This window comes from Pristiophorus japonicus, chromosome 3, assembly GCF_044704955.1.
Source record: "Pristiophorus japonicus isolate sPriJap1 chromosome 3, sPriJap1.hap1, whole genome shotgun sequence".
Taxonomy (NCBI): domain Eukaryota; kingdom Metazoa; phylum Chordata; class Chondrichthyes; family Pristiophoridae; genus Pristiophorus; species Pristiophorus japonicus.
In genome coordinates, this window is record NC_091979.1 from 234,049,983 (window position 1) to 234,065,626 (window position 15,644).

At 52.0% G+C, this 15,644-nt stretch overlaps 1 protein-coding gene across 1 annotated transcript in view; it reads left to right on the top strand.

The window, feature by feature from the left end:
• Positions 1 to 15,644, top strand: part of LOC139255456 (A-type potassium channel modulatory protein KCNIP2) — a 137,410-nt gene that overhangs the window by 21,825 nt on the left and 99,941 nt on the right. Inside the window, exon 2 of the mRNA XM_070873936.1 lies at positions 7,328 to 7,423. Coding sequence (XP_070730037.1) covers positions 7,328 to 7,423 — 96 coding nt within the window. The remainder of the gene's footprint in view (positions 1 to 7,327; positions 7,424 to 15,644) is intronic.

Sequence of the window (15,644 nt, forward strand, 5' to 3'; positions counted from 1 at the left end):
TCCCTCCCTCCCTCCATCCTTCCTTCTCCCCTCCCTCCCTCCTTCCTTCTCCCCTCCCTCCTTCCTTCCTTCTCCCCTCCCCTCCCTCCTTCCTTCCTTCTCCCCTCCCTCCCTCCTTCCTTCCTTCTCCCCTCCCTCCCTCCTTCCTTCCTTCTCCCCTCCCTCCCTCCTTCCTTCCTTCTCCCCTCCCTCCCTCCTTCCTTCCTTCTCCCCTCCCTCCCTCCTTCCTTCTCCCCTCCCTCCCTCCTTCCTTCCTTCTCCCCTCCCTCCCTCCTTCCTTCCTTCTCCCCTCCCTCCCTCCTTCCTTCTTCTCCCCTCCCTCCCTCCTTCCTTCTCCCCTCCCTCCCTCCCTCCTTCCTTCTCCCCTCCCTCCCTCCTTCCTTCCTTCTCCCCTCCCTCCTTCCTTCTCCCCTCCCTCCCTCCCTCCTTCCTTCCCTCCCTCCTTCCTTCCTTCTCCCCTCCCTCCCTCCTTCCTTCCTTCTCCCCTCCCTCCCTCCTTCCTTCCTTCTCCCCTCCCTCCCTCCTTCCTTCCTTCTCCCCTCCCTCCCTCCTTCCTTCCTTCTCCCCTCCCTCCTTCCTTCCTTCTCCCCTCCCTCCCTCCCTCCTTCCTTCCTTCTCCCCTCCCTCCCTCCCTCCTTCCTTCTCCCCTCCCTCCTTCCTTCCTTCTCCCCTCCCTCCCTCCTTCCTTCCTTCCTTCTCCCCTCCCTCCCTCCTTCCTTCCTTCTCCCCTCCCTCCCTCCTTCCTTCCTTCTCCCCTCCCTCCCTCCTTCCTTCCTTCTCCCCTCCCTCCCTCCTTCCTTCCTTCTCCCCTCCCTCCCTCCTTCCTTCCTTCTCCCCTCCCTCCCTCCTTCCTTCCTTCTCCCCTCCCTCCCTCCTTCCTTCCTTCTCCCCTCCCTCCCTCCTTCCTTCCTTCTCCCCTCCCTCCCTCCTTCCTTCCTTCTCCCCTCCCTCCTTCCTTCCTTCCTTCTCCCCTCCCTCCCTCCTTCCTTCCTTCTCCCCTCCCTCCCTCCTTCCTTCCTTCTCCCCTCCCTCCCTCCTTCCTTCCTTCCTTCTCCCCTCCCTCCCTCCTTCCTTCCTTCCTTCTCCCCTCCCTCCCTCCTTCCTTCCTTCCTTCTCCCCTCCCTCCCTCCTTCCTTCCTTCCTTCTCCCCTCCCTCCCTCCTTCCTTCCTTCCTTCTCCCCTCCCTCCCTCCTTCCTTCCTTCCTTCTCCCCTCCCTCCCTCCTTCCTTCCTTCCTTCTCCCCTCCCTCCCTCCTTCCTTCCTTCCTTCTCCCCTCCCTCCCTCCTTCCTTCCTTCCTTCTCCCCTCCCTCCCTCCTTCCTTCCTTCCTTCTCCCCTCCCTCCCTCCTTCCTTCCTTCTCCCCTCCCTCCCTCCTTCCTTCCTTCCTTCCTTCTCCCCTCCCTCCTCCTTCCTTCCTTCCTTCCTTCTCCCCTCCCTCCCTCCTTCCTTCCTTCCTTCTCCCCTCCCTCCCTCCTTCCTTCCTTCCTTCTCCCCTCCCTCCCTCCTTCCTTCCTTCCTTCTCCCCTCCCTCCCTCCTTCCTTCCTTCCTTCTCCCCTCCCTCCCTCCTTCCTTCCTTCCTTCTCCCCTCCCTCCCTCCTTCCTTCCTTCCTTCTCCCCTCCCTCCCTCCTTCCTTCCTTCCTTCTCCCCTCCCTCCTCCTTCCTTCCTTCCTTCTCCCCTCCCTCCCTCCTTCCTTCCTTCCTTCTCTCCTCCCTCCCTCCCTCCCTCCCTCCTTCCTTCTCCCCTCCCTCCCTCCTTCCTTCCTTCCTTCTCCCCTCCCTCCCTCCTTCCTTCCTTCCTTCTCCCCTCCCTCCCTCCTTCCTTCCTTCCTTCTCCCCTCCCTCCCTCCTTCCTTCCTTCCTTCTCCCCTCCCTCCTTCCTTCCTTCCTTCTCCCCTCCCTCCCTCCTTCCTTCCTTCCTTCTCCCCTCCCTCCCTCCCTCCTTCCTTCCTTCCTTCTCCCCTCCCTCCCTCCTTCCTTCCTTCCTTCCTTCTCCTTCCTTCCTTCCTTCTCCCCTCCCTCCCTCCTTCCTTCCTTCTCCCCTCCCTCCCTCCTTCCTTCCTTCTCCCCTCCCTCCCTCCTTCCTTCCTTCTCCCCTCCCTCCCTCCTTCCTTCCTTCTCCCCTCCCTCCCTCCTTCCTTCCTTCTCCCCTCCCTCCCTCCTTCCTTCCTTCTCCCCTCCCTCCCTCCTTCCTTCCTTCTCCCCTCCCTCCCTCCTTCCTTCTCCCCTCCCTCCCTCCTTCCTTCCTTCTCCCCTCCCTCCCTCCTTCCTTCCTTCTCCCCTCCCTCCCTCCTTCCTCCCTCCCTCCCTCCTTCCTTCTCCCCTCCCTCCTTCCTTCCTTCTCCCCTCCCTCCCTCCTTCCTTCCTTCTCCCCTCCCTCCCTCCTTCCTTCCTTCTCCCCTCCCTCCCTCCTTCCTTCCTTCTCCCCTCCCTCCCTCCTTCCTTCCTTCTCCCCTCCCTCCCTCCTTCCTTCCTTCTCCCCTCCCTCCCTCCTTCCTTCCTTCTCCCCTCCCTCCCTCCTTCCTTCCTTCTCCCCTCCCTCCCTCCTTCCTTCCTTCTCCCCTCCCTCCCTCCTTCCTTCCTTCCCCCCTCCCTCCCTCCTTCCTTCCTTCTCCCCTCCCTCCCTCCTTCTCCCCTCCCTCCCTCCTTCCTTCCTTCTCCCCTCCCTCCCTCCTTCCTTCCTTCTCCCCTCCCTCCCTCCTTCCTTCCTTCTCCCCTCCCTCCCTCCTTCCTTCCTTCCCCCCTCCCTCCCTCCTTCCTTCCTTCTCCCCTCCCTCCCTCCTTCCTTCCTTCTCCCCTCCCTCCCTCCTTCCTTCCTTCTCCCCTCCCTCCCTCCTTCCTTCCTTCTCCCCTCCCTCCCTCCTTCCTTCCTTCTCCCCTCCCTCCCTCCTTCCTTCCCCCCTCCCTCCCTCCTTCCTTCCTTCCCCCCTCCCTCCCTCCTTCCTTCCCCCCTCCCTCCCTCCTTCCTTCCTTCTCCCCTCCCTCCCTCCTTCCTTCTCCCCTCCCTCCCTCCTCCCCTCCCTCCCTCCTTCCTTCCTTCTCCCCTCCCTCCCTCCTTCCTTCCTTCTCCCCTCCCTCCCTCCTTCCTTCCTTCTCCCCTCCCTCCCTCCTTCCTTCCTTCTCCCTCCTTCTCCCCCCCCTCCTCAACCATCAAGCCCACCCTACTGCTCCAAACTGAGTGGGTGGCCAGACGCTGCAGTTCCACACACAGCCACACCCTGAGGTGCCCACGTGCAGCAGGCACCTTAAACGGGTGAGATCTTTTCATGCGGGGATTAAGCCCGAGTTAGCAGGAGGGGGGCGGGGTGGGGACGGACAGAGGGAAGCGACCATTCCAGGCCACGGCGATTACTCCAGGGGGTCTCTCCTGTTTACAAGAGGATGATAATTAGAATTTAATACAGATGCATGATAAATTATGGTAATAGACTGGAGATTCCAATAAATTATAACAAACAAAGATGATGATTTTGTGCGTTCCCACTTCCAAAATTTCCCGTCACTCAACACAGACCTGCCTTCCCCTCCCCCAGACCCTCGGCTCCATGCACCGCAGAGCACCCGGAATTATGGCCCCAAAGTGAGGCACATTGGTTGCGCAGCTTGTTTCAATGGGACATTACCTCGCTACGCAATATCCCATTGAAAGAAAAGGGGAAGCATTTTTGGCTTTTAGGGCGGTAATGGCGGCAGGCGGTAAAGTTTGCACCCGGAAACAGTTTGCGCCTCAGTCAGCAAAATTGGGCAGCTGGGCCCGGAGTGTGGGGTGGGACGCTAAGGGACGCGTTACACACCTCTCTTAGGGCTGGGAGAGACCTGGGGAGAAAATAAACGGGAAAAAAAAAACCATCACAAACATTCCCCAATACCTCACGCCACCACAACATAAATTGCAAAAAATAAAATAAAAAACAATCACACTTACCTGAGGTGAACATCACTTACTTCACTGCACCAGCTGTCACAGGTGGTACCAGCAGGGGGCGCTGCGGGGCGCACGGATCGGGCGGGAGCCAAAAATCGAGCCGGTGTTGAAACCAGGAGCGATGCGCACCGGCTTGTGTCTCCCGGCGGTAATGGTCCGCGCCCCGCCAAAACCGGCCCCGAAAACCCCGGTGGGGAGCTGGCCGCCCGCCCAGAAGAGCTCACCGCTGCTATTGCCGTCGCTCAGAGGGGAAAAACTGAGGCAGCAACGAGAGGAAAAATCCAGCCCCGTGTGCTCTTTGTTCCACTACCCCTCGCCACTAATTGCAGCGTTGGTGTTCATTGTGATTTCAAATTCCAACTTTTCCAAATTGGATCGCAAAGGGTGGGGGGGGAAATACATCCTCAAACCTGCTATGTAAAGGGGTCTGATTCCTTGCTGGCTGCTCCATACACTAGTGTCACCGCCAATCAGTATCGCACATTGCCACAGGCCAATCAGCGCCACCCATGGTCACGTGGCCAATCAGCATCATCCATTGCCACATGGCAAATCAGCATCACCCATTGCCACAGGCCAATCAGCGCCACCCATGGTCACGTGGCCAATCAGCACTACCCATTGCCACATGGACAATCAGCACAGGCCAATCAGCGCCACCCATGGTCACGTGGCCAATCAGCACCACTCATTGCTACGTGACCAATCAGCATCACCCATTGGCACGTGGCCAATCAGCACCACCCATTGCCACATGGCCAATCACAATTACCCATTGCCATGGGCCAATCAGGCAAAGCCTGCCGGTGCTCGGTTGTAAAATAGTTACCCTGTAAGAGATGTTGGAATGACCGGTCATGGTCTGGTCATGCTGGGAATGGTTGAGGCAGCAAATATTGACTGTTTATTTGCTGGGTGAGTGCTGCGTTTGCCTTCTGAGTAAGTCCCTGTCACTAACCAAGGGGAACAGTACCCTATATCCGTGGGCAGATACAGCGCGGGCTAGATACAGAGTAAAACTCCCTCTACACTGTCTGCATCAAACACTCCCAGGGCAGGTACAGTACGGGTTAGATACAGAGTAAAACTCCCTCTAAACTGTCCCATCAAACATTCTTGGGGCAGGTACAGCATGAGTTAGGAAGTGTAAAGCTCTGTCTAAAATGGTTCATCAACCGCAACCATCTCAAACGGAGCATAGGATGAATACAGAATGAAGAATCCTCCGAGAGTACTTGACACTTACACCCAGGTGAGGTGCGGGCAAGGTTTATACACGAGTTAAACTCCGCTTAACTTGCCACGCCAATGGCCGAGCCTGGTTGGGGATGTTGAAGAGCGGGTGAATGGAGTTCAGATACGGAGAGGCCATATCTAGACTGATACATCACGAATGACCATGTGACTGGGTTATGGTCAGTTCCCCCTGCTCATCTTCCCGGGATCCCTACGCCAGCAAGGAGTCAGCACCTTGAGGAGGTGGGAGGGGAGTGAGATGACGGTAGAGTTGCGGAGAAGAAATCGGAATGAGAGAAATACAAAACAGAGACGCATGGAAATGTAGATTTCTCTCTTTAAAGACAAGTTGTGTCGAATGTTCCTCTGAGTGTTGGGTGCCGAGGTCTACTGGCTTTCAAATACCCCTGGGTATTTTGCTCTGTGTGGTGGGCGTTGGTGGTTGAGAATCGAGTCTGCACTCACAACAACGTTTCCCATGTCCCTTCTCCCCAAAATTTCAACGGGAAAAAATAACTAATAGCCCTTGTCACACTGAGGATGACCAATCTCACTGTGGGTATCTGGGGAGGCAGCAGTCATGGGGCTAGACTAACACCCCACAGGTTGGGCGTTCAATTCCCACCAGAGCAAGTTGGGAAGTTGAGTTCAGTAATTACATAAGGACATAAGAAATAGGAGCAGGAGTCGGCCATTTGGCCCCTCGAGCCAGCTCCACCATTAAATAAGATCATGGCTGATCTGATCTTGGCCTCAGCTCCACTTCCCTGCCCGCTCCCCATAACCCTTCACTCCCTTATCGTTCAAAAATCTGTCTATCTCCACCTTAAATATATTCAATGACCCAGCCTCCACAGCTCTCTGGGTTGGAGAATTCCACAGATTCACCACCCTCTGAAAGAAGAAATTCCTCCTCATCTCCATTTTAAATGGGAGACCCCTTATTCTGAACCTATGCCCCCTAGTTCTAGATTCCCCCACGTGGGGAAACATCCTCTCTGCATCCACCCTGTCAAGCCCCCTCAGAATCTTCTTGTGAGCTGGTTCAGTAATGTGAATTCCCCAGCCTGCCCCAGTGACCTCTGAACTGGACCAGCCACATAAATACTGTGGCAACAAGAGCGGGTCAGAGGCTGGGTATTCTGCAGAGAGGGTCTCAACCCCTGACTCCCCAAAGCCTTTCCACCATCTACAAGGCACAAGTCAGGAGTGTGATGGAATACTCTGCACTTGCCTGGATGAGTTGCAGCTCCAACAATACTCAAGAAGCTCAACAGCATCCAGGACAAAGCAGCCCGCTTGATTGGCACCCCATGCACTACCTTCAACATTCACTCTCTCCACCACCGGCGCACCGTGGCTGCAGTGTGTACCATCTACAAGATGCACTGCAGCAACTCACCAAGACTTCTTCGGCAGCACCTCCCAAACCTGCGACCTCTACAACCGAGAAGGACAAGGGCAGCAGGTGCATGGGAACACCATCACCTCCACATTCTCCTCCAACTCACACATCATTCTGACTTGGAAATATATTGCCTGCAGTGGGTTGAATGAGTCAAACCACTGTGAATGAACCACCCCCTCCTCTGTCCATCTAGAACTGCTGGGTAAAGGCATGCGACACCCAATTGGTCTTAAAAAGACACTGTAATGGTCTTCCATGCCCATCACACTCCAAGTGTCACACACAAATGCAAAACAACCTTAAGCAGAAGGTTGTTCCGCAGCCTGAAATTTACCACCAGTTACAATCAGCTGCCCCACGGGGCAAAACGTTTCACAACCATTGGCCCAGCCAGAGCAGTCCTCTTAAAGAGGCAGTCCCGGGTTAACAGCTAAACATCACCAGCTCCCTCCAGCTGAACCGGAAACGGCAATAAGCAATGCCACAGGACGTCCACCGGTATCAATAAATAACGAAACGCTCTGTCAGCTGGGAGATTCGTCCTATTATTTGATCGATCCCTCCCTCCCCACCCCAAAAACAAACCCCAGTATGTTTTAAAAGCCAGCTGACATGTTTCACCCAATGTTCAGATCGTAAAATATCGCAAAAAATATAATTGAAATTTCTTTTTTTTGTGACAAGAAAAAATTGGGGATTTAAAAATATTTTCCCCATTTTTTTTGGTTAATTTTCTTGTTATCTTTTGATGACTTTCAGGCAACCAGCCACGTCATAGCACAAAAGCACTAAAGCAGCGTTTCCTGAAAATCTTACCTTGCTGTCGACCTAAGCTGGTCCCCTCACTCAGTGAATGCAAGTGAAACCTTCTACACACTTTCTTCTCGTCAAACCTTTGTGTAAAATGATGGTGAAATTGTGTTGTTTTTTTTGTTGGTCCTGAATTCGCTCAGTTCATTCCTCCGCTGATTTGCCTCAGTGTCTGTTAACGTCCATGGGGCAGAGTGTCTATTTAGGCCACTGTGTCAGCCAGTGAGTAGGAGGCATGGTGAGTCTTATGGCAAGACTCAACAGCAGACAGTCTAACTTACATCAAGCAGAGTCTATTTACAAAGCGCAACTATAGCAAACAGTCTACAGTGTCTACTTAAAAGAATCTCTATGAAATACAGCAAACAGTCTACAGTGTCTATTTAATCAGAGTCTCTATGAAATACAGCAAACAGTCCACAGAATCCATTTACTCAGAATCTGCATGCATTGCAGCAAATAGTCTATGGTGTCTAAAAGAATCTAAGCAAACAGTCTACGGTGTCTATTTAAAAAGAATCTCTGAAATACAGAAAACAGTCTACAGTGTCTATTTAATCAGAGTCTCTATGCACTACAGCAAACAATCTACAGTGTCTAGTTAATCAGAGTCTCTGCACTACAGCAAACAGTCTACAGTGTCTAGTTAATCAGAGTCTATGCACTACAGCAAACAATCTAAAGTGTCTATTTAATCAGAGACTCTATACACTGCAGCAAATAGTCTACAGTGTCTATTTAATCAGATACTCTATGCACTGCAGCAAGCAGAGCTCATGACCGGAACCGCAGCAACATCTCCTGATAAAAGCCGGGTTATTTCTCCAGCGCAATGCAGTGAGTGGAGGATAGTTACAAAATACAAATGACGTGCATAAAATCAATCCCGGTCACTGACGGCAAGTGTGATTGACGGGGGAATTACCCAATCATCTCCATTCTGGCCGGAAATACTGGTGTCGCTGTGTGCAGCCATCAACTGGTCGGTATAGCTTGGGTCCATTGGACCATTTGGAGCCAACAGGAGATAGTATTGTTGGTGTAATAAGGTGCAGGCGAAACCTCAGGTGGGGCCAAGACGTCCAATCGTGGGGAGGATATTATTGACCTTGAGAGGGGATGGTTCCAGGTGTAATGTTGGGTTCTTCATGGGTTCTTTGCTTAGGAATTCATAGCAACACATTGCTATTAAGAACGAGTTGGTTTATAAGATTTAACAATCACACTATACATTACCAGTTCATTCACCAGGCTCACAACTGCACACCTCATCGTGGATGACCGAGACCCAACTGGCTGGGGTTTTATTGAGTCTTGTGAATATCACGTGACTGGTTAAGACACTCAATAACAGCTCGGCAACTATTTTGTGTAAAACTTTAAAGCACTCGAACAGATAAATTGACAAATAAAACTTTTGAAACTCAATTTAAAATTTGGTTGCCGGGGATGACGATGCACTCCAGTCCCTCCGGCGCCCACCTCTGGCGGAAGGCCGCGAGCGTACCAGTGGACACCGCATGCTCCATCTCCAGGGACACCCTGGCGCGAACGTAGCTGCAGAAGAGAGGCACAAAACCTTTTCAAGGCGCTAAAAGTACCACCCTGCCTAGATTAACGCCGCAACAGAGGCCTGGCTGAATTGCTCTCCCTACAGGCTGAATTTTCAGTCTTCATGCCCGGCAGATAGGGGGCAGTGGCAAGCTGACAGGTCCTCGCTGTAAACGGCCCAGCCATTCGCCTAAAGAGGACGCCCGTCCGATTGAGATATTTAATTCAGCGTCCTGGATTCATCTCCATGGCAACCGCATGCAAAAACTTGGATCTACATTCCATGAGAGAGAGAGAGAGACCTTGGGGTCCTTGTGCATGAAACACAAAAGGATAGTATGCAGGTACAGCAAGTGATCAGGGAGGCCAATGGTATCTTGGTCTTTATTGCAAAGGGGATGGAGTATAAAAGCAGGTAAGTCTTGCTACAGTTATACAGAGTATTGGTGAGGCCACACCTGGAATATTGCATGCAGTTTTGGTTTCCATATTTATGAAAGGATATACTTGCTTTGGAGGCAGTTCAGAGAAGGTTCACTCTGGAGATGAGGGGGTTGACTTATGAGGAAAGGTTGAGGAGGTTAGGCCTCTACTCATTGGAGTTCAGAAGAATGAGAGGTGATCTTATCGAAACGTATAAGATTATGAGGGGGCTTGACAAGGTAGATGCAGAGAGGATGTTTCCCTGATGGGGGAGACTAGAACTGGAGGGCATGATCTTAGAGGAAAGGGCCGCCCATTTAAAACTGAAATGAGGAATTTCTTCTCTCAGAGGGTTGTAAATCTGTGGAATTCGCTGTCTCTGAGAGCTGTGGAAGCTGGGACATTGAATAAGATAGAGATAGACAGTTTCTTAACCGATAAGGGATTATGGGGAGCGGGCGGGGAAGTGGAGTTGAGTCCATGATCGGACCAGCCATGATCGTATAAAATGGCGGAGCAGGCTCGAGGGGCCATATGGCCTACTCCTGTTCCTATTTCTTATGTTCTTAGAAGGAAACAGTGCGGAAAAACAGAGAAAGCTTTTTTTTTTACAATTAAAAAAAAAAGACCTGTTGGTATTTCTGAGCCGTTGTGGCAGTCTGCAGGGAAAATAGTCAGCGCTGAGCAAGCTCGAAGGTACCGAGCGACAAGTAGAGAGAGAGAGAGAGAGACTGTGGAACAGGAGAGGAAAGACGGGACAAGGAAAAGGCCAGTCAGCACTTGCGTGTTCCCACTGCCCCTCCCCAGGATACAGGTGCTTGCTGGTTGCTCCTGAATGGCTCAGAGACATGGACAATGTACAGTAGACACCTCAAGTCACTGGAAAAATACCACCAGCGACCGCTGGGCAGGCCACATTCTCCGCATGTCAGACACGAGACTCCCAAAGCAAACGCTCTACTCGGAACTCCTTCACGGCAAGCGAGCCAAAGGTGGGCAGTGGAAACGTTAGAGGGATACCCTCAAAGCCTCCCTGATAAAGTGCAACATCCCCACCGACACCTGGGAGTCCCTGGCCAAAAACCACCCTAAGTGGAGGAAGTGCATCTGGGAGGGCACTGAGCACCTCGAGTCTCGTCGCCAAGAGCATGCAGAAATCAAGCGCAGGCAGCGGAAGGAGCATGCGGCAAACCAGTCCTACCCTCCCTTTCCTTCAACGACTATCTGTCCCACCTGTGACAGGGAATGTAGTTCTCGTATTGGACTGTTCAGCCACCTAAGGACTCATTTTTAGAGTGGAAGCAAGTCTTCCTCGATTCCGAGGGACTGCCTATGATGATGATGTCTCCGGTATTGTGGCCTCTCCTTCCCGCAGGCAGAATGTCTCAAACATCTCTCGCTCTTTGAGTCACGCGGCCCTTCCTGAATAGCGGCTTTCAATTCATTTTTGCACGTGCTTTATTCCATGTCGCTGGGCCGAAATGGCCTCCTTCTGCGCTGTAGATTTCTACGTCTTCCGGCCTAACTTCGCTGACCTCATTTCAAAAAGAAGAGGGCTGGATTTTCGGCTTTGATGATTTCGGGATGGTAACGTTTGCACCTCAGTCAGCAAAATTGGGCAACTGGGCCCTGAGTGTGGGCGCTAAGACAGGCGTTGTACACCTCTCTTGGGGCACTAGTGTGGGAAACTCCCGAGCTAAAGAGCCGGGCCGGGAGCGCTCCGAGACACGCTTTGGGGGGTGGAGTTGGGGGAGTGGGAACCCTGAAAAACCCCACAAAAACATTCCCAATACATTTCCCACACCACCACAACCTAAATCACAAAATAAAATAAAAGAGAAAACAATCACACTTACCTTAGGACAGCATTACTTACCTCTCTGCAGCCGGTATCATTGGACCACTCTGATTTCCCAGGCGGTCACTGGGGGGCACATTGCGGGTCGGACGGGAGTCAAAGCTCGCGCCGGTATCACAACCGGGGGCGTTGCACACCGGGTGCAGCTCTCCCGGGCGGTACTGCTCCGCGCCCCACGTAAAACCGGACCCGAGGATCGCCAGGGGGCGCTGGAAGCTGCCCGCTCGCCCAAAACACCTCACCGCCGCCATTGCCGCCGCTCCAACTTGCATTTCTGTAGCGCCTTTCACGACCACCAGACATCCCAAAGCGCTTTACAGCCAATGAAGTACTTTTAGAGTGTAGTCACTGTTGTAATGTGGGAAACGCGGCAGCCAATTTGCGCACAGCAAGCTCCCACAAACAGCAATGTGATAATGGACACATAATCTGCTTTTGTTATGTTGATTGAGGGATAAATATTGGCCCCAGGGCACCGGGGAGAACTCCCCTGCTCTTCTTCAAAATAGTTCCATGGAATCTTTTACATCCACCTGAGAGGGCAGACGGGGCCTCGGTTTAACATCTCATCCGAAAGACGGCTGATTGAAAAGCCTGCAGATCCCTGAGTAACCAAGTATATATTAGTAAGGCAAGATCTGTGGGGATGATTACTGAAGCATGTTCCACCATTAAAATCAGTGACCATCGGGAAGAGGAAGGGTTGGCTAATGTTCCTGGTGTAACTTTGGATAAAGGCTGGACCTGTGAAGTGCATTGAATTGCCGCAGTAATGGTTTTCTGACAGTAGAGGGGGGGACTTCTTTAGTTCCATGTTAAAGAAAAGAAAGACTTGCATTTTCTAGCGCCTTTCACGACCTCCATCTTAAATCGTCTTAAAGCGCTTTACAGCCAGTGAAGTACTTTTGGAGTGTAGTCACTGTTGTAATGCAGGAAACGTGACAGCCAATTTGTGCACAGCAAGCTCCCACAAACAGGAACGTGATAATGACCCAATAATCTGTTTTAGTGAAGTTGGTTGAGGGATAAATATTGGCTCCAGGACATCAGGGAGAACTTCCTTGCTCTTCTTCGAAATAGTGCCATGGGAACTTTTACATCCACCTGAAAGAGCAGACAGGGCCTCAGTTTAACGCCTCATCCGAAAGACGGCACCTCCGACAGTGCAGCACTCCCTCAGTACCGCACTGGGAGTGTCAGCTGCTCGAATCCCTGGAGTGGGACTTAAACGCGCAACCTTCTGACTCAGAGACGAGAGCGCTGCCCACTGAGCCACGGCTGAACAGAGCAAATAAGGAACAAATGAGGTAATTCAGCCCATCGAGCCTGTTCCCCCATCCAATCAGATCAATGCCGATCTGTATCGTAATACCATTTACCTGCCTTGGTTCTGTAACCCTTGCCCAACAAAAATCTATCGATCTCAGTTTCAAAATGTTCAATTGCCCCCGGCCTCGACAGCTTTTTGGGGAGAGAGTTCCAGATTCCCACTCCCCTTTGTGTGAAGAAATGCTTCCTGACATCACTCCTGAATGGCCTGGCTCTAATTTTAAGGTTCTGCCCCCTTGTTCTGGGCTCCCCCCACCAGAGGGAATAGTTTCTCTCGATCTACCCTATCAATTCCTTTAATCATCTTAATCACCTCGCTTAGATCACCCCTTAATCTTCTGAACTCAAGGCAATATAAGCCCAGTCTGTACAGCCCGTCCTCATTAACCCTTTCAGCCCCGGGTATCATTCGGGTGAATTTGCCCTCCGAGGCCAATATATCCTCCCTGAGGGGCGGAGCCCAGGACTGAATGCGGTTACTCCAGACGGGATCTGACCAGAGCTCTGTACCTCCAGTGGCAGATTCACTGCGGCATCTCAGCACCCAGCTACGTCAAATTCCTGAGGGTTCGAAGGTCGGAGCACTTTGGGTGCGAAAGCTGAAGGAGGGTGGGTCCAATTCACCCCAGGCTTGTGACCTTCCATCTGAACTGGAAAGGTCAACCTGTGTGTGGGGTCAGTATAATATACGGCAAATCAGGGACACAATGACAACACTGGCCTCTTCTTCTCGACTCACCTCTTTGTTTTATTTTGAGCATGTCCTGATTCATCCTGATTCATCCCGGTTCACTCATCATTCTCCGCCAGGTGCTGGCTATCAACGATTGCGCATTCTCTCTTTATATTTCCGACACCCGGAGTGATGTATGCACCTCTGAGGGTGCTCACAGGTCTGTAGAACTGGTGGGTGTCCACCAGTTCGCTCGCGTACTTCTGCGAGAGGTGGGCGCCGGAGGGACTGGAGTGTATCATCACCCCCGGCAACCAAATTTTAATTTGATTAGCAAAGTTCCCAGTTAATTTCTAAATGTATGGATTCTAGCGCCTTTGCCAAAAGGGGGCACTTGATTTAAAGTTTAGTTTAAAATAGTTGTAGAGCTGTTGAGTTGGGAATGGCTTAGCCAGTCACGTGATGTTCACAAGACTCAATAAAACCCCAGCCAGTTGGGTTCGGGGGATCCACGATGAGGTATGTAGTTGTGAGCTTGATGGATGAACTGGTAATGTGTAGTGTGATTGTTAAACCTTTGTTAATAAACCAACTAGTTCTTAATAGCAATGTGTTGCTATGAATTCTTAAGCAAAGAACCCATGAAGCAAATACATTACACCTGGTGTTGCCATTTTATTTTCCAGAACTTTCCCTTGGCTCCGCTGGACAATAATGGTGGTTTTTTGAGATTTGTCAAAGGGTCTTCAGAAATCTCAGGGGAAACGTGTTGGCGCTCCGGGGTGTGTTGCCTGGAGCAACCACGTGTGGTCTTTGTCTAGGTGGTTTCCATGGTTACACAGTGCACCAATTAATGCAGCAGAGTTCAATCATGGCAGAGGCCTGGCAATGGGTCATGGGCAGGGTGTTGAGAGAAAGTGATGGCAGGTGTTCCCCTCATCGTTCCTCTTGTTACAGTGATCCTGGGCAGCCCTTGAATTGTTTAAATATTTATTTATTTGTTCACGGGATGTGGGCGTCGTTGGCAAGGCCGGCATTTATTGCCCATCCCTAATTGCCCTTGAGAAGGTGGTGGTGAGCCGCCGCCTTGAACCGCTGCAGTCCGTGTGGTGAAGGTGTTCCCACAGTGCTGTTAGGGAGGAGTTCCAGGATTCTGACCCAGCGACGATGAAGGAACGGCCGATATATTTTCAAGTCAGGATGATATGTGACTTGGAGGGGAACGTGGAGGGGGTGGTGTTCCCATGCGCCTGATGCCCTTGTCCTTCTAGGTGGTAGAGGCCGCAGGTTATGGAAGTTGCTGCCAGAGAAATCTTGGTGAGCTGCTGCAGTGCATCTTGTAGTTGGTGCACACTGCAGCCATGGTGCGCCAATGGTGGAGGGAGTGAATGTTGAAGGTGGTGGATGGGGTGCCGATTAAGCGGGCTGCTTTGTCCTGGATGGTGTCGAGCTTCTTGAGTGTTGTTGGAGCTGCACGCATCCAGGCAAGTGGAGAGTATTCCATCACACTCCTGACTTGTAGATGGGTGGAAAGGCTTTGGGGAGTCAGGAGGTCACTTGCCATAGAATACCCACGGCATTTACGAGAATTGCAGGTCCTCGGATACCTCCTCACGTGCAAGAGTGTCACCTCCTTCACAGAACCATAGAATCTTACAGCATTGGAGGAGGCTGCCCAGCCTATTAGTATCCCTGGCTGCTTTCCCTACGCTCCCCAGCTCAGGGGCGTGAAGGCCCATTTCAGCACCCTGACTGGGGCTCTGGCCACAATCGGCTAACTGATCACTGACCGGGGGTCGGACCTGGGATCTTCCTGATCGGTGCGGTTCGGTACCAAATCAGCTGTGATCTTATTGAATGGTGGAGCAGGCTCAAGGGGCCAAATGGCCATCTCCTGCTCCTATTTCTTGTGTTCTTAACCTCTGCCCATTCCCCTGGGAAAGCCCACCGGTTATCTGCCCAATCCTGGGGATTGACGTATGTTTCGGTGTGTGTGACTGCATGTGTGCGAGACCCCACAATCTGATACCCCTACCCCCACGGCGCCCCCCCTCCCCCCACGGATCTATCGGATTGACCAGGGGGTGCATCGTTGCTGAATTTGCTTCTGTCCTTCAGCTGTCTTGGCCCTAAACTTTGGAATTTCCTCCCGAAAATTGGGCCGTGAACCTATCAACTGATCTTTTGGGAAAGCAGCAATGCTTTTAGTTCAGCGGTTGAATATGTAATTGTAAATACAGGGTGGTATTCACCCATTTGCCAACTGTCAAGTGTTAATTCTCATCCGCAGTGATATTTGCTGTGTCCAATACTCTCTACTATGGCACAGGAGTGAATTTTGCCTCAAACTTAACTGATAGCAAAATGAATGTTGAGGATGTCAAGGCCTTGGAGAGGATGCAGAGGAGATTTACAAGAATGGTTACAGGGAT